Below are 24,040 nucleotides of genomic sequence, written 5' to 3'. Positions count from 1 at the left end.
TCGTAAACTAATCATGATGATTATGCCTGTCAGTTTTCTTACCCAAAATTAAGAATTATGGAGATTTTTTGCAATTAAGAATTATGGAGATTAACTAGCTTACACAAACTGGGACGCCAATTCTCATGACCATTTGTCCAACGGATTCCTTTGTATTGGACTAGGAAAACATGGCAAATTGGAAAGAGAGAAAAGAACTCAAGAGAAAAGGCAATGTCAGTTGTACACGTCTGCAAGAACTGGGGGGCTTTACATGTTGGTGCCAGGTGGAAACCATAACAATGCAGAGAACACACAACCTTTTTCTCTTTTTGTGACCGACACTCACCAAATGAAATTCAGGTCGACAGCAAAGAGTATTGAGTACTACTTGTGTGTGCAAAGTATTGCTTATACCATATGCAGAGCTAGGCCAAGTGTTAGACTGTTATTTGGAGTATCATCCAAGAGATTGGGCCCTTTTTCATCCCAAAGTGATATCATTCAATAGCATGTGAGCAGGACAGATTGGGAAAGCAACAATATGGCACAACCCAGTACAGATCGAAAAATAACCGAGCAATCTTTGTTAGTGTGCTGGAAGATAGAATTGAACAATAGCAGCAGCTTTACCAAATTTCCAGTCTTTGCTAGTGTTTGATATGTTACTCCAAAGCAACAATGCGAGCAGTGGCGGAGCCAGATCAAAGAATTAGGGGGGGCCGGCCTTTGTAATTGAGGTGCTAAACCAATAAATAGTGTCAAAATTACTATTCATCTAATGGAATTTTTGCATCGCAAGGGGGCCATGGCCCACTTTGGCCCACACTTGGCTCCGCCAGTGAATGCGAGCTTGGAAATTTTGAATCTTTTGTTTTTTTTAATTTGTATAAGCATGCATCAGAAGGGCAGGTGGCTGCTCTTTTCAGAGTAAAGCGTCTTCAGCCTTGTGGAACTGCAGAATGCTACACTCTGATCGCACAAGACCTGGCCATGTACTACATATGTGACTACGCAAGATATGAATTTGCGATGATGTTCAATATCTTTATGAAACATTTTTTGAAACAAATATCCCTAAGATAGAGCTTGGCAAGTTGCATCAAATACATCGTTATTCCTACAAACAGTCATTGTACAGTATGTTAAGGTTCAGACAAGGACACTTAAATGAGGACATGATGATTGCAAAAGGGACCTGACCAAGTAGGTTAATGGGCAAGCTAATTGAATAGTGCGACGATGTTTAGCTCAGAATGCAGTACTCCTCTGATCAAATGAGAGAATTGGAATTGTGACAAATGTGTTTATTTTTCCCCTACAGTCATTGTAGGGTTTGCTAGTGTTCAGACAACTACAGCGAAATCAATTATTTCATTCAGATAATTGATTTCAGAAAACCAAGAACATCCAGAATAATGGGCAATCACCAACCGAGCACTTTGAAGAGTGGAAAGGTGAGGTTAAGCCCCGGATCTGGTAACTCCGTCAGTAGTCTCCAGCAGCAAGTGCAAAAATGGCACAAGTACACAGAGTTCCACCTGCTTCTTCACTGCACTGCTAACGCACATAGTCGTAAACACGCGGGATGCTGCAGTGGCCAGCGACATAGTTTTCGCCCCTCGGATGCAACATCCTCTCGGTGCAGGCGAAGCAGTAAGTAAAATCAGCATTGTTGCTCACCACCGAGCTACCATCAGGCTTGCAAAACTTCTGTCCCGCTGCAGCAAACAAACAGAAGCAGCTTCAGAAAAATGACTCAGGGGATACTATAGCACACGATGCATTAGTCTCAATGATTACTCAACAGAAAAGGAGGCATTACTGAGTTCATGACAGATCAAGCCAGTAACGGACCAGCTTATTCCATTCTTCTAACACGAGAAAAAAAAAGAATGACGAGTAAGTTCGTACAAAGCGACGCATTCCTCAAAAACAACACATGCAACTGTAGGTAGGTATGAATGCATCGATGTCATTGTCAGCCCCCACCAAAAAAAAAGATATGAAGGCCTCCTAATAGCAGTCAAAGACAAGATTTCCAATAATTCAGCAAAACAACATTGTCAATTAAATATCCTGTTTTCTCAAGATCACCTACAATAAGACCTAGAGTAGCCAGCCTCCAAAACCTATTACTGGAATCATAAACAATCCATCTAAAAGATGCGAACACACTAACCGCTGAAACCCATGTTCATCCATGTTCATTTTAAATTTAGTAGTACTTCTATACCTGTATACATTCTTCTACAGAGAAACTGTCAATATATTCAACTGATAAGAGAACTGATCACCTGCAGAATCAGAGCCCAATGGCTCACAGCAAGTGACGATGAAGCCACTCGGAGCCCTCCTTTTGCCACAGTGGTAAATCTCAGCGAAGAAAAGCTGTTCCTGCGAATCCTCCTTGCTGAACCTTGCGGTGAAGTTGATGTGTGTGTAACAGGCTAACAGCATCGTGGCTCGGGTATGCTGATCACAGGCTTGGCATCCAGGAGCTCAAATTTGACCAGGGCACAAGAAATTAACAAAGGTCGTACCAATGCAAATCACCAATCCAACATAGATAACATTCTCTTTTCTTGTGCCTCGATCAAGTGAATAAATTGTATAGCACACACCTTCTTGTTTCTGTTATAATGCTCCAAGACACCAGTCGCAAACCTCTTGGCCTGCACAAGCTGAACTTTTGGATTGGCCCAAAGATCATGCGGGTCTTTTCTCTCAGGAGCCCTGCACCCAGCAGCACACATACTTATAGAATCAATTCGAATTTTGTGAACTGCGCTGCAATCTTACTCCATCTGCATTTAGGTTACCAGTGATCAGGGTGGACGGCGAAGGAAAACCAACCAGGGGTGGACGGTATTTCAATTACCGTCCGCCCCTGGGGTCGCTGCCGTCCGTTAGATCGAACACGGACGACCCAGATGCGCCGTGAACTTTGGTCAGCGACTCGGTTTGTCCCCGTCCCTCGTCAAGCAGGCGCGGGAGCTCGACGCGGCGTTGCTCGGGCCCCGCCGGCCGTCGACGACCCACCCCGGAGACCTTGCCGGCTCATCATCGTTATCGAGCAGTGAAGGCCGCCGCCACGCGCCTGCCGCGGGCGCCGCTGCTGAAGGCCGGCATGAACTCCGTCCCTTGCTCCTTGCTTGCTGCCCGTGGCCATGGCCGCCGGTGCGATCCGAGCTGGTGTCGTCAAGCGGTCACGGGAGGAGGGGACCTGGACGGCTGGACGGAAGGGGCGGCGGTCCTGGGGGCGCTCCGGAGCTCCGGCGCGACGACCAGGGGTGGACAGCGAGCGAAACAACGTCCAGGGGTGGACGGTATTTGAAACACCGTCCACCCCTGGGGCCCTTCCGTCCATTAGATCAAGCACGAGCGGTCTAGATCTGGCGTAGACTTTGGTCAGCGGCTTGGTCCTCCTCGTCGGGTGGGTACGGGAGCGCGGCGCGGCGTCGCTCGGGCTCGTCGGCGAGCGCCCGCCGGCCGTCGAGGACCCCGAAAACCTTGACGGAGCTCTCGAAATCCGTCCGGCGAGGTGTCGAGCGCCTGCCGCGGCCGTCTCCTCTCCTCTCGGGTTGGGGTTCCATCCGGCGAGGCGAGTCGGCGCGCCGCTGCTAAACGGCGACCAAGGGTTCCCGGGATGCGGCAGCGCTCCGGCGCTGGCGATGAGGCCAGAGCGCGACGCAGCAGCACCTGAGTTCGTCGGGCCCGTGCAAGACGGCGGCAGCGCGGCCAAGACTAAGGCGGGCCTGGTCACGGCGCACACACGCTGGCGCCTGGCGGGCTGCGCGTGTCGACGGCCGTCCGGCGGCGGGAACAGCTGCGCGGACTCCATGCCCGCGACGAGGTAGCTCGCGTCGTGGAGGCAGGTCGTCGCCTCGTCGGAGCTGGTGCGAATTTGCAACGTAGGAGGCAGGACCGATGGATCAGATCAGGCAGCGCTAACTGCAGAGTTTTCCGCATGTTCAGATTTCAGATTGTGTCAGTGCAGTTGCAGCATCATGCGTTCCTTCTCTGAAAACCAGACAATACATTGTTTTGCAATTTGCAAGTGCAGACTTTAGATTGGCTGCTTAACGGGATCGTTTGCAGCAACCCTGATCTATCTTGGAGACTAGTAACTTTTTTCTTTCCTTTTTTGCCTGCGGTTGAGGTCTGAGACCTGCCTGCATGGATAGAGCACAGAAATCTCAGCAAGTGGTATATTGTTTGATCGCAGAAATCTCAGCAAGAGAACACCCAATGCTGCAGTTAAGATCTCAATGTTGAGGTTGTCGTATCCATTGTGTTTGTGACCTGAATTGTATCGTACTCATTTTGCTGCTAAAGGATTGATATATAGGAGACAGTCAGTGACACTTCACCGCAGCAGTCAACAGAACTGCCAGCACCAGAGCCTACAAACAAGGCCACACAATGGCCAAAGCAAAACATGACGGGAAACACAGACTGTTCCAGACACAATCCAATGGTCATTCCCAAAACACTCTTGTCAGTGTACCACGAACAAGAAACCTGAAAGTGACCGACTAATTAGATGAGATGCAGCACCAGAGGAAGTTGGTGGCCATCGACCACGTCCCGGCCCGGAGGCTCGATCTCGTCGCCGTGCTCGCCTGTCGCGGCGGAGCGCGTTTAATTTCTCCCTGCTCTGCGCCGCCGTGCACGGTGCTGAGCGCCTGCCGCGGCCGCTGCCTCCTTCCTGGGCCGCTCCGTCTGGCGCCGCGCTGCTGAACGCCGGCATGAGCTCCACTCCTTGATCCTTGCCTGCCGCCCGTGTCCATGGCCGCCGATGCGATCCGAGCAGGTGTCGTCACGCGGTCACAGGAGGAGGGGGACCTGGAAGGAAGGGGCGGCGGTCCTGGGGGCACCGCGGAGCTCCGGCGTGACGATGAGGGGCGGACGGCGAGCGGAACAACGACCAGGGGGTGGAACGCGGTCAGCGGCTGGGTCGTCCCCGTCAGGCTGGCGAGGGAGCGCAGCGCGGCGTCGCTCGGGCTCGTCGGCGAGCAGCGGGCGGCCGTGGAGGACCCCGGGAACCTTGCCGAAGCTCTCGCGATCCGTTATGGGCGAAAGCGTTTGCTGGCCTGAGGAGACGACGGCCCGGCGTCCGGCAAGCTGCTTGGACTTCGAGAGGTGCGTGCCGCCGCAAGCTCGCGTGCCGTGTGCCGTGTCGCCGTCTTCAGCGCCGCCACCGCCTCCCGTGGCGGCCGCCACAGCAAGTCGCGGCGCTCGTCTAACCCTGCGTGCGCGGCCGGGGCGTGGTGCCGAGCGCCTGCCTCGGCCGCCTCGCCTCCCGGGGCTCCGTCCGGCTAGGCGAGTCGGCGCGCCGCTGCTGAACGGCGGCCTGGCCTGGACTTTGTTTCTTGCTTGCTGACAGATCGGGCGGGGGCTGCAGTCAGCGACGCGGTCATCCAGGTCACAGGCGGGCGCGGCGCGACGCACGGCGTTGCCGGTCCCGGAGCTCGCCGTTGGTCGAGGACGCAGGACGGCTCGCCGCATCAGCGTTCCAGACTAGAGGGAGCTCGCAGGAATCGAAGGAGACGGCTACGGCCAGGCGGCCGGCTTCAGGCCGGGGGATGCCCGCGTGGGGCGGCGTCTCCGCGGCCGCCGACGATGCAAGTTTCATCCGAGAGAGCCGGCTGCTCATCTACCTGAATCAAAACGACCAATCAGCTGCGCTACCATCCTCCTGAAATCCTGAATCTCAGAGGGGAGTGTTACCGAGTGGAAAGAGGTTCAGCTGGAGGTCAGTAACAGGGCCACTTGTCTGAAATGCAGCAGTAATGTGGAGAAGCCAAAACACATAAGGTCATTTTGTTTGTTGCAGACATTTTGCTTAGCCCGTGTTTAGTTCCCCTTAAAATTCTAAAAAATTTCCAACACTACAGTAATTTCGAATGTTTGACCACTAATTATAAGTCTTAAGTGTGAATAACTGACAAAACCCATTACATATCCCCCGAGTGTAATTTCGAGACAAATCTTTTAAGCCTAATTAGGCCATGATTGAGCAATATCGTGCTACAGTAAATAATCTCTAATGATGGATTAATTAGACTCGTTAAATTCGTCTCGCGATTTAGAACTCATCTGTGTAAAAAATTTTATAAATAGATTTCATTTAGTACTTCTAAATGCCAAGATTCTGTTTCCAAAATTTTTGGAAAATGGAACTAAACGCGCCCTTACATTGGTTCGACTGGTCCATACATCCGCATCGAAAATCCCGCACAACCGACGGTTTGACATTTGTTATGTTCTAGCAGACAAGATAGCATCACAAGAGTACTATGGTTTCGCAAGGATTAAACAATACACATATATAGTAAGCAACATTTACGCAAAACTAAGTCATATCCTAAAATCACTCACTGCAGTGCTACAGAAAATACCACAAATAGAAAGTCTATTTTTCTATCAGCCGAGAGTTTTATTAGGTTGCTTATGCATATCCAGTCATGCCAACGCTCGGGGTTGTCTTACTGATCTTTTTGGCAGCTTGGCTCGTGGCCTTTGCATAGTACATGTAGAAGTACACGTCCAGAATCATGGTGAACACCACGAAGACTGCTCCGGCAATGAACACTCCTTTGCGCAGAGATTGACAGGTCCAGTTACTAGCGTATACCATATCCCTATACTTTGTGTGGTATGCGTTCTTTGTTGCTCCAGCAATTAGGCATGCCTCCGCAATTGCAAATGTGACCCTACAAATATGCCAAGAAAATTTATATGGTTGGGCTACAAAACTTGGCAAGTACAAAAGTCTTTTTTTTTCTTGGGATCACATGTAAGAGCTCAGAAATAACCATGACGATGCGAAGTATATAATGGACCAGGCTCTGCTTCCACCTGGCGCGAGTGGTGCGCCGAAGCACATGCACCTCGTAAGACCCATAAGCAGTGAGTGTCCTGAGAGAAGAAACAGGAAAGCACCAACACCATAGCCAGTAGCAATATCGGAGTCATAAACACAAAATGTGGTATTGGAGCTGTCCGTGACTATTGAACCCTGTTATAAAAATGAAAAGGTAACAATTGATCAGAAAAAGGCTCTCATGCAGCTTTGTAAAACAGGTTCTAAAAAACTAAGGGCCTTTTTGGTAGCTTTCAACTCGACAATTTTCAGCCTACTCCAAAACTTAACGGTGGAGCGGCTCCACCAAACTCTAGAGCACACCTTTGCCTGCTCACTGAATCCACCAAAATGAACTAGGGAGACCTCCAGCTCTGTGGAGTTGGTTGATATAGAGTTCGGTGGAGTTGGGGTGTTTGGGAGGAAGTCCAATCCATGGAACTAAAAAACTGGAGGAAAGCAGTCCCAAAAAGGCCCTAATTCTCATTTACCATAATCAACAGCATATGCTCAATGGTTTTTGACAACAGACATAAAGATTAAATTGCCTTATATATTATGAGCCAGATGGGCACACCAAACGTTGGGCCAAATAAAGCATTAGCTGAGCTTATTGACTCATTATCAATAAGATCTAGATTTGGATTGTTAAAGCTTGTTAGACAACCGATATATTGCTTCATTAATAATCAATAAAGAATAAACCTTCCCCAAGAGAATGACTCACTCCACTCTATTTGAACATAGAAGGAATCACTCAAAAATATTTTTCTCAACATAGCATGATCAAAAAGATTGGTACAAACAAGGTCTTATAAGTGAGGGTTCCAAACAAATAATCCAGTTAGACATATTACTACACATGATAACACAATGACGTTAGCACAACAGAGTATGAATGAACTGCAAAGTGCCCTTTAAGTGTCAAGGTTACAGATGAACTTAAAAATAAAATTTCAGGTATTCTATGCCATTACAAAACTCAGTCTAAGTTCTTCCTAAAACATGAAGCACAACAAACATGTGATGCAAACTAGACTCAGCAATCATAATTGAGTGGTTAGTCCAACTGTTGTCCTGGATATGTTAGGACTGTGCAGACTGCCCTTTTAATAATTTGCTTATTCCATCATCTAAGAAAAAAATACAGTCGGGAAATCCTCAGTTAAATCTGATAGCTCAAAATAGTCCCAAAACCGAATATTATCCTGGAAGGCTGGAACATTGTATGTGGCCTCAAGGTTTGGTTCCAGTAACTGAACCATAATTACTCTATCTTAAATCATACAGCTTATTGAAAAAAAACTAAATTGGATCCTTGTTGATTCTAGTAGTAAGCAAGCTGTGGAGATTGTGCTTGATCAAAAAGATGTTAACTAGCAGAGTATTAACTATTAAGGGGGCAATAAATATCCCAGCTTGTTTCCCAAAGCTCAAATACCTACAGTGAAATCACAAATCTGTCTTTCCCTATTCAAGCCTAAATCCAACCTTTTCAATATCAACCTCCGAATTGGCCCCCATTGGAGCAAAGAAGAAATCTCAGGCAACTGGCAATGGCATGAGTGGATGAGCCAGAGCCCAGATGGGAACTCCGAACTTAAGACCATGGATGGCATAACTGAGATTATTAATTCATTGGCAATAAGATATATATTTTTTACTGTAATATCTATGATTTGGTTGGTTCAAGATTGTTAAGAAGCTCGATATGTATTGCTTCTTTAAGAATGAACAAGGATAAGTATTGCCCAAGACATTGGCTGGCTGTCTGGCTCCACTCTGTTTCAACATAGGAAGAATTTATGCTCAAAGACTATTAGCATTCAACATAACATGAGCTCAGCGGTTGTTACCAAAACAATGTTTAAAATATCATCTTGATAAAAGTAAGGGTTTCGAACGCAAAATTCAGTAAGACCTATCTGCACATGACAACGCAGTAGCATGACCGAGTTCAAATGGACTGCCCTAAAAAAACTAAAAAGATTAACTAAAAATAATAACTGCTGCAGACAAGATACACAAAACGTAGCGACGGCAATCGAGTGATTAGTCGTACTGTTACGGTTGGATCTGTTAGGGCTGGGATAGCAGGAAGGATAGGCGCTTGCTGATTTCATTATTAAATATTAAAAAAAGCTAGTCGCAAAACCCTTGCGCTAAACCAAATAGCAGGAATCTTCAATACAAGCGCTAAAATCCAACCCCAGATCTCCGCGAGCCCTAGCAGCGCCAGGTGCTTGCAGGATGCTTGCTGGTCATGGATGCAGGAGGCAAAGGGAAAAAAGGAAGCAGCTTGCGGGAGTGTGTACAGTACCGTGCTGCGGCGGCGCTCGGCGGCGATGGCGAAGCCAAAGGCGGCCAGGCAGAGGGCGATCACCAGAATGTGCACCAGTATGGAGCTCCTCCCCCCATCCCCCATAGCTGACACTCTTCCTCGGCTCCGTCTCCTCTCCTGGGCGCTCGCTCTCGTCTCTGCCGTCCCGGACGGGGAAAGAAAGGGATAGCTCCGGCCTCAAGCTCTCGACTCGCACTCACACTGCAGTTGCAGGTTGCTGAGCAGGCTTGATTAGTGCGCAGTGGGCCCACATGGCTCCTTTGTTTGGTAGAAAATGCTTGTGATGCGCAGGAATTCGTGGGACAGGGGTCACCGTGTTTATATAAAAAAAATTACCTAAAAACTCTGATGCTATCGTAGATATTCGCTAATTATGAATTAATTAGACTTGTACGGTAGATATTCACTAATTATGAATTAATTAGACTCGCTAGATCCATCTCGCGATTTATAACTCATGTGTGCAAAAAGTTTTTGTAAATTTTATTTAATACTCAAATTTTCTTTCAACGAGATTTGAAACATGCCGAAATTCATTCGAATTCCATGGTGATTTGACGGGAGTATGATCTCAGCGTGCCTTTTACTGTTTTCTGCACGTTATCTTCAACCGCTTCCCTTCCTCCCCGACCGGTCCCACTTGCCAGTTGCCATGGCGACACCGCCGCCCCGACCGGGCCCGGCGGCTCCGGCCGCCTCCGCCTTCGCGTCCCCCCTCGCCGACCGCCTCGAGTCCGCGACCTTCGCGCCGCCCCCTCCGCCCCCGCCGCCGCCCACCCCCGCTACCATACTCTCCGCGTGGTCGCGCCTCCGCGACACCTCCTCCTCTTCCCCCGCCGACGCCCTCGCCGCACTCGAGACCCTCCACCTCCACCGCGGCGCGCTCCGCCTCTCCTCCGCGCACGTAGCGCTCCTCCTCCCTCTCCTCCCGCTCCACCCGCGCCTCGTCGCCCCGCTGCTCGCCGCGTCCCCGCACCTCCTCCCCGCCTCCCTCCCGGACTCCCTCCCGATCTCCCCTCGTCTCCTCCTCCTCGGCGCTCGCGCCTTCGCTAAGAGCGCCAAGGATCCCCCAAGCAATGCGAGCTTTGGGAGCTCCCACGCAAAGAATCTCGGCAGTGGTGAGTCTGCCGGTGGCCACGATGATGATGATCCTGTTGTGGCTGTGGGTCGCATGCTTGAGGATGTGGAGCCAGGGGGGCAGAGCATCGATGATCTTGATCACCTTGCACTCGCCGGGATTGGTTACGCGCTGGCGTCTGCTGATGAGGTGCAATTCAGAAGGATTCTTGTGTCCTTGCTTAGGATTTGTGGGAGGATTGGGAACCTAGCTGTCGGTGTTCGGGTGCTTAAGCTGGTAGAGTGGCTGGTAATGGGGTTTGTCGAGTCGAGGAGGATGCGGAAGGTTCAGGTGCTCTTTGAGATGATTTCGCCGGAGAAGTGCGAGGCCGAGGATTATGTGCTGTTTCCAGTGGTCGTGGCGGCATGCGGTGGATTGCGAGCACTGAGGGTTGCTTCGGCGAGGTACCGGCTGGACTTTGATCCGCGGTTGAAAGAGGCGCCTGAGCGGACTATTCGGTTTGCAGCTGAGAGGGTTGTTTTGGAAGGGAGGCCTGCTGATGATCAGCGTATCCTTGTTCAGTGTGCTGCATTGGGTTTGACACAGTGTGGGCAGGTCATGTTCCATGAACCGGTGTTACAGTGTGTCTGTATGGGATTACTGAAGGAGCTCCTCCGTCTGCCGGATATGCTCAGATTGTCAGTTGAAAGTGCTGAAGGGAACGCAGCTGAGGTTGTCAAGGCTAAGGTCAACCAACACCTGGATAGTATCCTTTTCAAAGAGGCTGGCCCGGTGACTGGGATTCTTTGCAATCAGTACTCCAATGCTGGCGACAAGGCTAAAAAGTTTGTCGAAAGTTGTGTGTGGGAGTATGCACATGAGATTTATTGCCATCTTCGTGCAGCAGTGCTGCTGCACCGGGGAAAGCATGATGAATTGATTACTGTGATTGACAAGCTTGCTGAGGCCTCATTTCTTATGGTTGTAGTCTTTGCAGCTGAGGTCACTAAACACAGGCTAAGTGCTAAGTCCTCAGAGGGGTTCCAACCCGAGGTTGCTGCTAAAATCTTGGTGGCGTTCTCATGTGTGGAGCATTTGAGGCGCCTGCGTCTTCCTGAGTACACTGAGGCAGTCCGGCGTGCTGTACTCGTCAATCAAGAAAATGCAGCAGCAATTACTTTGTTTATTGAGTCTATGCCTTCATATGCTGAATTGATAAGTCAACCAGGTTATTTCAATGGCACCTATCTTTCGGTTATGTTTTGATTGCTAGGATGTGCTTGCGATTGTTAATTTTAATTTGTGTTTGGTTTGTTATAGATTTACCAAGCTTGGCTGGAACAAGATATATTTGGCACAGAGATGAGGTTCAGACATCACGCTTACTGTTTTACCTGCGGGTTGTGCCAACTTGTATTGACCTCATACCAGCTCATATGATTCGGGATAAAGTGGCTTCAATCATGTTCTTGTATCCTTTGTGTATTGTTTTGTCTTCTTATTTGTTATTTTTTACATTATTTTTTCAAGATTTTCAGCACTGATAATTGTGCTCCTTAGCACAAACAAGATACCTTCAACATTCAAATGAGAAAGTTACAAGTGCTTCACATTCTGTGATGGTATCTTTCCTGTCATCTGGCAATGATGCTGATCAGGATGACCGAACAGCTTTGAAAGAGCAACTTAGCTTTTACTACATCAAAAGATCTTTGGAGGTAGTTCACTCAGCATCTTTTTCTCTATTTGATTTCTGACTGGAAGATGACTTATTTTTCTGATGTTTTTCCTTGACAGGCTTATCCTGGGGTAACCCCATTCGATGGATTAGCATCAGGAGTCGCAGCAATTGCTCGGCATATTCCTGCAGGGAGCCCTGCCATTCTTTTTTGTATCCACAGCCTTGTTGTCAAGGCTAAGGATCTTTGTGATACTGCAAACGTTCAGGACAAACCCTTATGGAGATCATGGGAAGAAAGCACCGAACCTTGTAAGAAAACATTGGATCTGTTGCTGAGACTAATCTTCCTTGTGGATATTCAGGTTAGATTATATGGCCATTTCTTCCCCCTCATGGTTTGTAGAGCAATAGTTTCCGTAAGTCTGGTAGTTATCTCAATTGTTGCATTCAGGTATTGGTTTGTCAGTGTGCAGAATTTTAGTAGAAATACAAGCAATTTTTCCCAGACAATATTTCAGACTGAAGTAGCTAGAACTGTCAGATATTTCTCATGTGCTGGCTGCATGTTTGTGAAGATGGAGGCTATCTTGTCTTTGTTTCGTGAGGACGCTCAGCAAACCAAGATGTTCTATGTTTTATTGTAACTCGGATGTCCTTATCTTTGCAGTCATTCCCATACCTGCTGAAGGAGCTGGCAGAATTCGTGACTCTGCTACCGAAGGAAGGGCAGGATGTGCTCCTAGATGACATGCACTCCCATGTCGCGGAGTCTGATGATGTCACTCGGAAGCCGATACTTGTGTCATGGCTGCAGTCCCTCTCCTACATCAGCTCACAGTCGAGTCGTAGCGAGTCTCATAGCAAGGCCACGAATGCTTCATCTGTAGCAAGCGATGAGCTGACCCTGAACAGAACTATGGCACGCCTGTGATATTACCTGCCGCTTGTAAAATCAGTACATCATGCAGTATATTGGATGCATGTTGCGCGTGCAAAATTGAGTAAATTAGATGCATGTTGCAATCGGGAAAAGAACATGCAAGGTTTCAAGGAGGCTGTGTGTTTCTGCGCTCTGGGTTCGGAATCCATGTCGCAGTGATAATTCAAACAGACCTCAGTTTCACCTGTTAAATGCCATCTGGACTGGTTCTTGATCTAGCTGGTACCATTTAAACAACGAGCGATACGGATAAACATTCGAGATGAGGTCCTCTTCCGATCCAAGCACAAATCACTTACTGTTAGCGCCATGCAGCACGAATTTCGTAATTTCATAATTAAAGAAGAAACATATAATTATAATCAAGATTCTTTTCCAGTAAATCGTGCATGATGCGTTGCAGAGGCACGTGCCGGTTCTTAGCATTACATTCGCATTAGAATTCTATACTCAGATACTTAGTTCTCATCTCCCACCATGGATGAAAGTTTAGGCCGCAGCTTAACAGCCTCATAAGTCGTAAGACAACAATGCCACATCTGCCAAGGAAGCGGTACTACAGGTCTGGGCACAAGTTCTCGGCCAGTATAACATAACCCATCAACCAACTCGTGTAGCATGAAGGTCCTCCAAACCATGAACTAAGCCATCTCTATGAACCTGACGTGTATGTATATCTTGTCTGAACCCCTTCCAGTAGCTCTACAAGTTTACCTGCGATGAATCAAGCAAGAAAAGCTTGTTGTAGCATGTTTTTACGGAATACAAATACATCAAAGACATACATACCTGTAAGGAAACCAATCAATGGCACCGGATTCAGCACCTGTTCAGCCTTCTGGAGATGACGCCTGTCAGGACACAATGTAGACATGAGCATAAAAGGTTCAGATTCAGTCAAGCAATGAGCATCTTTGGGCCGGGTGTTCATTACTTGGTATAACCAGCAAAGAAAGGATCCCTCATCACATAAAGGGCCCACATCATCTTTCTCCTTTTCAACTGATGGAATCAAACCAAAGAATAGCTAGTTCAGCAACAGTAAGCATATGGTAAAGAAAACTGAACTAGTTGAGAGAGCTGAAATCAACTTGCCTCATCCCTCTCAGCTGTGGAGAGATGATGCACTTTCCCTCCTCTATGATTTAGATCAGTTGCATGTGAATGGAGGCCAAGACTTGTCAGTTCCACAGCTAGCGACACTAACCAGGGGGTCCATGATCTGATTCCAAACTTTCTGATCAGAAGTACATAAACAAGTGGCCTGAATATGTGAACAACCTCCCCTAAGACAAATAAGCACCCAGTACCCCCTTTAGCAGACCAAATACTTGCCAAAGTTGGCTTCTCAACAACTGAGACTGCACAGAACAGAAGATTTAACTCGCTATAAGGAAGAAAAAAAATAGTCCCAGAAGTGTCCAATGGAAATACCATGATACTTAAATAGATGGATGCTTGATTTAGTTTAAAATAATTTACCAGTTGGCTCGGGCGCAGGTTGGAGCCTCCTCAGCCACATAGGATCAGACATCATCTTTGCATTCTCACCAAACTTGTTCAAAGCAGCTACTGCTCTTCTCTCAAGACTCTTAGATACAAATTCATTTTTTCCATCGAGACCATTGGTCACAGCTTTGTGACCATTTTGGGAATGCCCATTCATTGGATAGATGACTGGAACTCCATTACCATTTACTCCATAATTATCTTCAAGAACGGTCACCTCTTCTTCATTTGCCACCTCCCCTCCTTGTAAGAGCATCTTGTATCCACTCTCCCGGAAAGCGGCTAACCTGACACCTGCTCTGAAATATTGCAAAATTGTTATCGTTGGTCTGAATACGCAACCAACAAAGCAACAACTGTCTTACTTCACTGCTTCTGTAACAGCAAGGAAGCTCCACTTGCGATCATCACCAACAAAGTGCTGAGCAGCAACCTCAACAACTGCCTCTACATCCTTTAGTACAGAGACAACAAGACCCCATGGGATAGATTGCTCCTTTGAGGCAAATGAGTGGTTTTCGGTGGGCGCATCAATTATGTGCTGGTTGACAGAACTCACAATACCCAATAGCGAATATACTGTTCAGACAATGAAGCACATATTAATATGAAGAAATCAAAGCATGTACCACTCAAAATAGACTTCTATCAAATAGAAGAGCAAATATGTCCTGAAAACATTGTCATGCCAGTATGCATATGTTTACGAACTGAACAAGTGTTGAATTACTTCGTACAGGATTGAGTTTCCTAGGCAAGATTATAGTAAAATTCAAGAGCTAAGCTCTGTGATGTCTTATCTCGGATTAGTAACAAAAAATAGTTGGGCAAACAGTATGCAATCCTATAATTTAGTTATAGCAGAGGATTTGATTTTCCAAGACATACAATACCCTGAAGTAAAACATGTTCAATACAGAATATTATATGCAAACCGTAATACATCTTCAGACAGGATGAGAAAACTTTCTATGGTCTCTAACATTGAATAGTTCAAAATGAGCATATGACATTAGTACCTCCTTTTAGCTAACAATGGAAGAATCCAGGATAAAAATGTGATAACAGATTCTGAACTAAGCTTAATCACTCTAGTGCTAAGGCCACCAAAGATATGAATTCCATAAAAATAAAGGGACTGATAGTAATGAATAACTTTTATGTTCTTTATGAAATAACTCAAACAGAGACCACAGTGGACTTCTGGTACCTAGGTGATTTTATTAGCATTTACAAACAGGAAAAGATGGATTGTAGTTTGTTGGTCTTGTAAGAAACAGATTATTTTGCCATGATAATATTGATCGCATCTTGACCTGAAGCACAATAGATCATGTATTCCTTCGTGCATGCAGACATGAGATCTCAGAAACCTAGGAGAGCATTTACCGTAGCACCCAAACAGAAAACATGACCAAATAGGAAACACAGCTGCCAAATTTTGTGTCGACATATGTTACCTATAATATGTGACTTATTAATAATGCTGAAAAATTAAGGGGCTTGGACACATGAATCACATGCAACATGAGGTAACAGGCCCAGGGCAGGACACGCCAACTTCACCCACCCAGAATTTGACATTTGGGCATCCATACATCTTAAAAGTACAACCTATACCTCTTAAATCATAATCGTTCCAGCCTGTTCTACCTCTAAAAGTTCACAATATATTTGTGGAGAGTAATTTGCAGCTCCTATTTTCCATCTCATTAACAGTTCACACAGTTTGACACTTCAAGTTCAAGGCTCGCCTTTGCGAATGTAAAAAATTGTTACAGCTCAAAGTCTGAATCGGTGAGATGGTACACATTCGTATGACCAATGATAGATTCAGACAACAAAAATCACAAAGTGGAACTAAACGTTGCTCCAATTGAAGGAGGGATCATTGACAGAACCTGCTTCTGGCGCGATCTCTGAGTTGGCAAAGCGCTCAGGTAGTATCCAAGTGAGCCCCTGAAAAGAGTTCGAGCAGCATAAGCAAAGTGGTAACTCGTAACCCTTCAAATTAAGAGGCCAAGGTAGGAAATCCTGACAAAAGTCTTGCGATCCCAACTAAGTCCCGCGACCACAGAGCATCGCCAAGACAACATATCATTACTCGCTTCTGTGGCTAAGAAGGGGGCATGAAGCTCCGAGGGACCAGCCGAAGCACACGATCCCAGCCGAGCAGCCCCCCAGCAACCACGAGACCGCGCGATTCAGCCAACCCCAAGCGAGATGCGCACTCCTAGTACGAAGAGCAGCGCCCGAATCGACGGGGCACACGCGGATTAAGCTCACGGGACCAGCGGAGGAGCGCGGCAAGGTTTCTCGGCGCCAAACCCCAACGAGAGCGAAGCAGGAGCAGGCAGCGGGGATCGGGGGGCTTACGTTGGCGAGGGACTCGAGGGAGTGGACGAGGTCCCGGTTCCTGCGTACCCAGAGCTTGTACGCCTCCATGGCGGGCAGCGACGGCGACGCCGCCGCCGATTCCTCGCGCAGAAGGTGGATGGAAGACCGGCAGCAAGCGGAGGGCGAGGTGGAGGCTTGCGATCGGGCGCGGCGGCGGCGGGGCGAGGCGGCCGCGGAGGAGGCGGGGCGGCGTCAATTGCTGCTTTGCTACCGCGGTCGGTCGGGATGAGGAGGATTGGTCCTCCGGCTGGAGCCGGCCTGGTGGTGACGATCCCGGCGTCCGCCGAGCACTCGCTAGCCTGACTGGTGGGGCCGCCTCCTTGCCGGAATGGATTTTCGAGGACCGTTTTCATTTCTCTTTATTCCTTTTCTTTCTACTAGGACATAACACAAACGCTAAATGTGAGAAAACTAAATAAATAGCTAGATTGGCAGCTTAAGATTGATCAACATTCTGTTCGGCTGCAACCATCCAACAGTATTTTTTTCTCACACCAAACTAGTCACAGTCAGCCAACAGTATTTTTCTCTCACAATAAATTAGCACCGCCTATCTGCCACAACCAGCCGAACAAAGTGAAAGTCACCACATGATTTACCTAGCTGGATTGAAGACAAAAAGCTAAAAAAACGAGCGTTGCTTTCAGTCAGAAAACTCGAACCAATCTCAGGGTTTTTTTACCGACCGGTAGTATGAAACCGGCGCCATCCGGTTCCGGTAAACCGGACCGGTTTGACCGGTAACCGGGAAAAACCGGTCAAATTCAAATTCCAAATAAAAAATTATAGTTCAACCGGTTTCCACCGGTTAGCCGACCGGTTAGGCCGGTAAATCGGTCCGATTTGAGTGGGAACCGGGGAGTTGAACAAAAAAAACGACAGAAAACCCACTTTAGTTCAAAATTTGAATGTTTGTATAACATGTTTTAGCCTAAATGAACCATCCAACCCTCTTTTATACTACTTTTACATTAATACAATGTAAAAATTGTATGCACGCTTTTTTTTATTTAATTTCAAATGCCCGCAAAGTATACTAAATGAATGAATATTTAAAAAAATTTGACACCATTAGATTCGTCTCAACTTGAAATTTTTTTAAATTTTTTTTTATTTTTTTAAATTCAAATTTGAATTTTAAATTTGGATCGGTTTCCAACCGACCGGTACCGGAACCGATCCGGACCAGTTACACCAGTAACCGTGGTTTCCGGACGGTCCCGGTCAGGATAAAAAACCCTGACCAACCTAACTAACTGAGCTTACGACCATGACCATCCCTAATTTTTTCAAGCACGGAAAAAGAATGTTTATCTTTTTGCGCGTTAGCATCCGCGTGAGCATCCAATAGATTCTCTTGTTTTATTAGAAGTGTCACTCTCCGTACTAACGATATGAATGCCGCGTCGCTCTCATCACTCGTCCTCCCCGAGTTTTGTTTGAGCGTGGGTGTAATCGTGAGAAGAATAAATCAACTGCAAGTTTTTCATTGAATAATCTCGGAGATTTATATATAGTGAACCGTCGTCACGGGAGTCGCGAGATGCCCATTCGGGGACACGGATACGCGGTCGCCCAACGGACTGCGCTTCCGGCGATGTCGGTTCTCGAGAAGGTAGCGTAGTTTGTACGGAACTTTACAGGGAGGTTATATCGTGATTGTAGGATTACATCTAATAGCTAATAATATTGGGTTTTTTGGATCCATGCCACCGTTATTTTCCGAGTTTTGAAATATACCATTACTATTCACGATATTGGAACCATGCCATTGCTATTTTCAAAAACTTTGATCCATGCCATTATGTACGCTCCTCGAGCGTTTGGACCCACATGCAGACCACCGTTTCCGGTCTTGCCCCTGGAGCAGCCGGTCAGCGGCATGCGCCATGGACGCCGACGACTCCCTGCTCCCCGCCACCGTTGTGCTCCTCGGCTCCTCTCCCCGGCCCGCACCGCCGTGCCCCTGCTCCCCGCCACCGTCGTGCTCCTCGGCTCCTCTCCCCGGCACTCATCGCCGCCCCTGCTCCCCGCCCGCGCCGCCGTGCCCCCTGCTCCCCGCCACCGTCGTGCTCCTCGGCTCCTCTCCCCGGCCCGCGCCGCCGCCCCTGCTCACCGCCCGCGCTGCCATGCCCCTGCTCCCCCCTCCACCGTCGTGCCCCCATTCCATGCCCGCGCCACCGCCCCTGCTCCACGCGAGCGCCTCCGCACCACCCGCGAGGCCGTGCCTCCGTGCCACGCCTGCACCTCGCCTCCACCCTCAACACAGCGGGCCGCCGCAGAGCTCCTCCGCCCGCCGCGGAGCCTTCGACGGTGGGTTCGCGACGGGGAAGGTCCAAAAGGTGGTGATGATGATTGATTCGGCGGCGGGGAAGGTCGATTCAACGGCGAGGATGGTCGATTCGAGCTCGGAGGTGCGGGAAGACGGTCAGCGGAGAGTGCTTGCACAGCCTCGTGCTCTGCTGCGGCGACGTGGCTGCGGCGGCTGCAGCGCCAGGGTCCCCTGGCGCGCGCCATTGATGCCGCCGCCGCCGCTCCTGCCGGTGACGGCACCTGCCGGCTCCGGGTCCTGACTCTGAGGTGCCACCTACGCCTCCCAGTTCTTGAAGCTGAGCGAGCGCTCGAGGACCTGGCTGGCTTCTTCCTGAAGAGACTGTCGTTCCTGCACGAGAATCATGGGAATGGCGCGCGAGGGGTGAGCGGCGGTGTGCGGCCGCGCGCCGGGGATGGACGAGGCTCGGAGCAGAGCAAAGTATAAAGTATAGAGCTGGGGGCATTTCTGTCCATACTAAAATACGGTACCTTGGAAAGCCACCGAATAGGTGCGTAATGGCATGGATCAAAGATTTTCAGAATAGTAATGGCATGGTTCCAATAACGCGAATAGTAATGGCATATTTCAAAACTCGAAAAATAACAGTGGTATGGATCAAAAAAACCCAATATTAATCTACGTTGCTAATCCAAGGGGATGTGATCCCTGCAATCCTATTGGCTCATCTCCTGGGAAACGGATTGCCTCTTAACAATTTTAACTCGCCATCCGCCCCCTCTGCCAACAGAAATGGACCAAAGCTTCATCCTGTTCTTTCCGTTTCCATGCGCTGGAATCTTACTACCACATGAACATCTCTATCCTTTTGTTAAAAAACATGGACTAATTTTCTCTCTTTTGGCACGGATGTACCGCACTACTGCATGAGTATCTTTCTACCAATCAATTCAATTGCACGTCGCCTCTGCAGACTTGTCACTGTGTCCACCCCCAGTCCACCGCTACATCACATGAGACTGAGAGGCCAGTAGTCCAGTACAGAGCTGCGCGTGAGCACGCGCGCACACTGCCCAGCAGGCAGAAGAGAATCAGAGATGCCATGCCCTATTGCATTTTTTTTCAACTGTCCATTCGACGTCTGGATCAGATGCGATCGTGCCTTTCAGTTTGAAAAGGATGCCATCTGATCACTAAGTGAACTCAGTCACTCAGGGCGATATGTCAACGGCGCAGCAGATTCCCTTGATGACAACAACGTTGCTTACCAAGTACAGGGCACCATCACATTGGTTAACAAACTGTGACAAAAGACAGCCAAGTATAGCACCAGCTAACGCACAGAAGTGGGCATCAGCAGCATCAGGATTCAGGGCACGAGAAAAGTCCACAGCGCCCGACACATAAGCGAGCAAAATAGCAGACATGGGGCTCTCCAATGGCACAAGGATCTCTCAATTTGGGTCAAGACTTACATTGAGGGATACCAGGATAGATAGCCTTCTGTTCTCATTTCTCTACACAACCACAAGTCAATAGGACCAGACACCATCTTAGATTAACGCAGCAGCCAAAAAGGAGGGACTCGGCCGGGCTAAGCAATGCAATCTTAATGTACAGAGGGGGTGGGGGCGGGCATGACTGATCTACTATGCTATTTCGAGGTCCTTGAAGTACTCGTGCTCGAGGGCTGCCCGGGCATTGATCCTCTTGCTCGGGTCTAGACGTAGCATTTTCTGCAAATTGGTGGGGAGGAGTCAGCAACTTGAATGTAGACCCAAAACATAATCACAGAATTTAGGACAAGGCAACATAAACTAGCACGAGAAGATAACAGTCCCGAGGGCATATTAATCTAGTTCGGTTAATATTTCGTAATTCTTTTAAGCAAATGTTCTGTAACGTTGATCTATTGCAACTCAGGATGCAGTGTAATACAGGCTGTACTGTACATAGTGGGAATAAGGTTTGATATTGAACCCTACAACTAGCTGTTGTAATGCTCAGATTAGGTTGCACATCATGTGGGAACATCATTACAATGCTGCTAGCCTGCTTTCAATACTTGCAGCTTCAAGAATGCAAACAAGAAAATGTTAAGTTCATAGAGACGTGACCACAGAAAAGGGGGTACACTTATAGCTATTCTAGTGGATGGAACCTAGCTATTCCAATGCAATCAATTTTTTCGGCCCTTGAATAAACCACAGAAAGAAGGCCATGTCAGCTATTCACTAAACTAATGGCATTGGCAAAAGGCAGATGATCTAGTGAACTAATGAAAAGCAGTGTCACTAGGAGAAGTGGAGAACATAAGCAAATCCAAGTATACGGAATTCAAAGAATTCGGAGTGTGACTGTGACTTACGGATAGAAGATCAATTCCCGCAGGTTCAAGTGTTGGGACCACTGTTGCAAGATCCTACAGCATGAGCCTCGTGTTAGAACCAAAAGTGTGCCAATAACTGAAATGTTTAATTATCTAAAAGGAGATCCCAGACTTATCTATGGAGCAGAACACAATATAACTTTTCATGCCCACCCACAATCCCACCATTAGCAATAATAAAAAGAACTCGTTTATGACTAACCACAGATGGCCACTTCGGGAAAGTTGATTTGTAATCCGGTAACGAAGCAACTCCAGGCCAAGTTTCTTCATCTGGAGTGCCCAATATTCTGCATTAACAGAAGAGAACGTGCAACCCAGGTAAGGAATTTCTCCAAAAACACACAACAAACTAAAGAAAAATTGACCAAGACTTTGTAAATGAGACCTGAAAATCTTAAACAGTTCATCAATCTCAGAATCCCCAGGGAAAAGAGGCTTCTGGTTCACCATTTCAGCAAAAATGCAACCAACTGACCACACATCAACTGGGGTAGAATAATGCCTCGCACCAAGAAGAATTTCAGGTGCTCTATACCAAAGTGTGACCACCTAATGAAAAGTTCAGTTCCAATTAAATGAAAACAAGCTCAAAAGGAAAGGAGCAGATGCAGAACATCATGGTAACAGTTCATTCATATAAATGCCAGTCCCAATGATGTTTGCCTCAAGTCAAAGAGGATACTAAAATGAACCAAGAAAGCATGTGTTATTTTTCTGTTTCTGTTTTTTAGATTCGATACTTGCTCTGCCATTTGCACAGGACAAAATAAACAAACTTAAGACATGATACAGCAGATCAAAAGCAAACGGCATTACTGGCAATTACGAAATCGTCCATAGCAAGTCAGACAGTTTTACTGGTAAACCATGAAGAAATGTGTAATGTAGTGCAACAAAGGCGACAATTGTTGCATTTTGTCGTTAAAAGTAACCGCATTCCTTTGCCTAGATGCAAACATGGAATGCCAATTTCCCGTCAACCGCGGCTTGACTCAAGCAGACAACTTAAATCAGCATGCAAGACCGACAGCATTTCGTTAACAGCAAAGCGCACCTCATGAGTAAAAGTCCGAACAGGAATGCCGAACGCCCTTGCCAATCCAAAGTCAGCGAGCTTCAACAGGTTGGTACGGCGATCTATCAGCAGGTTCTGTGGCTTCAAGTCGCGGTGGAGCACGCGGTGCGAGTGGCAGTACGCGATGCCCCGAAGAATCTGGTAGAGGAAGGACTGCACACACACACACACACACACACACACAGAGAGAGAGAGAGAGAGAGAGAGAGAGAGAGAGAGAGAGCATAGCCCAGCATTACCATTTCGTATCTCGCGATCATGACCCACAGCCTCCTCAACGGGGCTACTGCTGCCTGGTGGGAGTAACTCACTACTAGTGCGCCAGTTCAATTACAAGTGCGACAGTACAATTAGCTGGAGAATGTGACCTTGACTATGCAGTGGTTCTTGAAGTCCGGGGAGGAGTCCATGTGCTTCTTGAGGTCGAGGTCGAGGTACTCGAAGACGAGGTATATGCACTTGTCGTTGTGCACGACGTCGTGCAGCCTGCACACGCGGCGCGACAGGATCAGCAAGCAGCCGGTTCAATTTATCGCCCGTCGAAACACATCCGCCGCACACAACCAATCGCGCGTGGGTCGAGCGGCCGGCTCGAGACGGGGCGAAGCAGCAGCAGCAGCAGCAGAAGAAGAAGAAGAAGAGGAGGAGCAGTGACCTGACGATGTTGCGGTGGTGCATCTCCTTGAGGAGGGAGATCTCGCGGATGGCGGTGGAGGGGACGCCCTCGTCCTCCTGCTCGAGGCGGATCTTCTTGAGCGCGATCGTCTCGTTGGTGTGGAGGTCCTTGCCCTTGTAAACCACCCCGTACGTGCCCTCCCCGATCTTCTCCACCTTCTCGTACTGCGCCCACGCCACACCATTCCGCCGCATTATATACACCCGGCCCCGCGCCATCGCCGCCGCTCCGGGGCGGACTGAGGAGGGAGGCGGCGGCGGTAGAGCGATCGGAGAGGGGAGGCGGGGGGAGCGCTCACCTGGTCCATGGCGGGGCGACCCGCGGCGTCCTCCGCGGCCGGATCGGGCGGGCGGCGGCGAAGGGGGAGGGAGGAGTGGTGTGCGTGGGTGGGTGGGGGCGTGTGTGTGGACTCGCGTTGAGCCGGGCTCGGCTGGCCTTGCGATGCGGTGTGGTCGCTGTCACAAATCATATGGCTCGCGCGGGTCTCATTTCATTTCGCCCGCGCATCTGATCATCACCGGCTGCGAAATTATTTGGGACCCAAACCAATTATTTTTGGGTGGCGCACGGGGGCGGCCTGCCAGGTCAGCCGTGTCATGGACCTTTTCCTCTGCGAAGCCATCGGCAACCGGGGCCACCAAACACGAAGCCTGTATACCCCACACGTCATCCGCGAGACGGCGCTGCCGACGTGGCACGCCGAGTCCACCCCCAAAAGCCATCGTGCCGCGAACGCACCAGCTAATTGCCGCCCGCTTTGATTTGCTTTTTCGTTTCGCGCTTAGCGCGGGAAGAGCGACCGCATCAACCGCCAAACCCCGAAACCCCACCGCGGCGGGCCCACACCAGCTCT

At 48.5% G+C, this 24,040-nt stretch overlaps 4 protein-coding genes and 1 long non-coding RNA gene across 5 annotated transcripts; 1 reads left to right on the top strand and 4 right to left on the bottom strand.

The window, feature by feature from the left end:
- Positions 1–1,265: 1,265 nt before the first annotated feature.
- Positions 1,266–2,492, bottom strand: LOC120650923. The gene is made up of 2 exons (XR_005665860.1): positions 2,277–2,492; positions 1,266–1,700 (listed from the first exon to the last, which is right to left on the bottom strand). It is a non-coding gene; the product is annotated as an uncharacterized LOC120650923 (long non-coding RNA).
- A 3,710-nt stretch (positions 2,493–6,202) lies between these two features.
- On the bottom strand, positions 6,203–9,472 carry LOC120706755. Its single transcript, XM_039991510.1, has 3 exons — positions 9,168–9,472; positions 6,801–7,003; positions 6,203–6,698 (listed from the first exon to the last, which is right to left on the bottom strand). The coding sequence occupies exons 1-3, from the start codon at positions 9,270–9,272 to the stop codon at positions 6,434–6,436; spliced, it is 573 nt and encodes a 190-aa protein (XP_039847444.1). The 5' UTR covers positions 9,273–9,472; the 3' UTR covers positions 6,203–6,433.
- Positions 9,473–9,822: 350 nt separating this feature from the next.
- LOC120706588 lies at positions 9,823–13,075 on the top strand. The gene is made up of 5 exons (XM_039991302.1): positions 9,823–11,473; positions 11,566–11,716; positions 11,816–11,963; positions 12,043–12,288; positions 12,594–13,075. The coding sequence occupies exons 1-5, from the start codon at positions 9,841–9,843 to the stop codon at positions 12,855–12,857; spliced, it is 2,442 nt and encodes an 813-aa protein (XP_039847236.1). The 5' UTR covers positions 9,823–9,840; the 3' UTR covers positions 12,858–13,075.
- Positions 13,076–13,187: 112 nt separating this feature from the next.
- On the bottom strand, positions 13,188–17,026 carry LOC120706676 (peroxisome biogenesis protein 16-like). The gene is made up of 8 exons (XM_039991405.1): positions 16,752–17,026; positions 16,277–16,334; positions 14,741–14,954; positions 14,349–14,674; positions 13,962–14,227; positions 13,801–13,868; positions 13,656–13,717; positions 13,188–13,580 (listed from the first exon to the last, which is right to left on the bottom strand). Exons 1-8 carry the CDS (start codon positions 16,818–16,820, stop codon positions 13,519–13,521), a joined length of 1,125 nt encoding a protein of 374 aa, XP_039847339.1. The 5' UTR covers positions 16,821–17,026; the 3' UTR covers positions 13,188–13,518.
- Positions 17,027–20,348: 3,322 nt separating this feature from the next.
- Positions 20,349–23,655, bottom strand: LOC120706505 (cyclin-dependent kinase A-2). Its single transcript, XM_039991207.1, has 8 exons — positions 23,486–23,655; positions 23,167–23,351; positions 22,880–22,997; positions 22,491–22,664; positions 21,822–21,985; positions 21,636–21,723; positions 21,413–21,466; positions 20,349–20,780 (listed from the first exon to the last, which is right to left on the bottom strand). The coding sequence occupies exons 1-8, from the start codon at positions 23,492–23,494 to the stop codon at positions 20,694–20,696; spliced, it is 879 nt and encodes a 292-aa protein (XP_039847141.1). The 5' UTR covers positions 23,495–23,655; the 3' UTR covers positions 20,349–20,693.
- Between the last annotated feature and the right edge of the window lie 385 nt (positions 23,656–24,040).

Source organism: Panicum virgatum, chromosome 1K (genome assembly GCF_016808335.1).
Source record: "Panicum virgatum strain AP13 chromosome 1K, P.virgatum_v5, whole genome shotgun sequence".
Taxonomy (NCBI): Eukaryota; Viridiplantae; Streptophyta; class Magnoliopsida; order Poales; family Poaceae; genus Panicum; species Panicum virgatum.
Note: the sequence above shows the minus strand (reverse complement) of the source record. Positions and strands in the feature narration are given on the sequence as shown.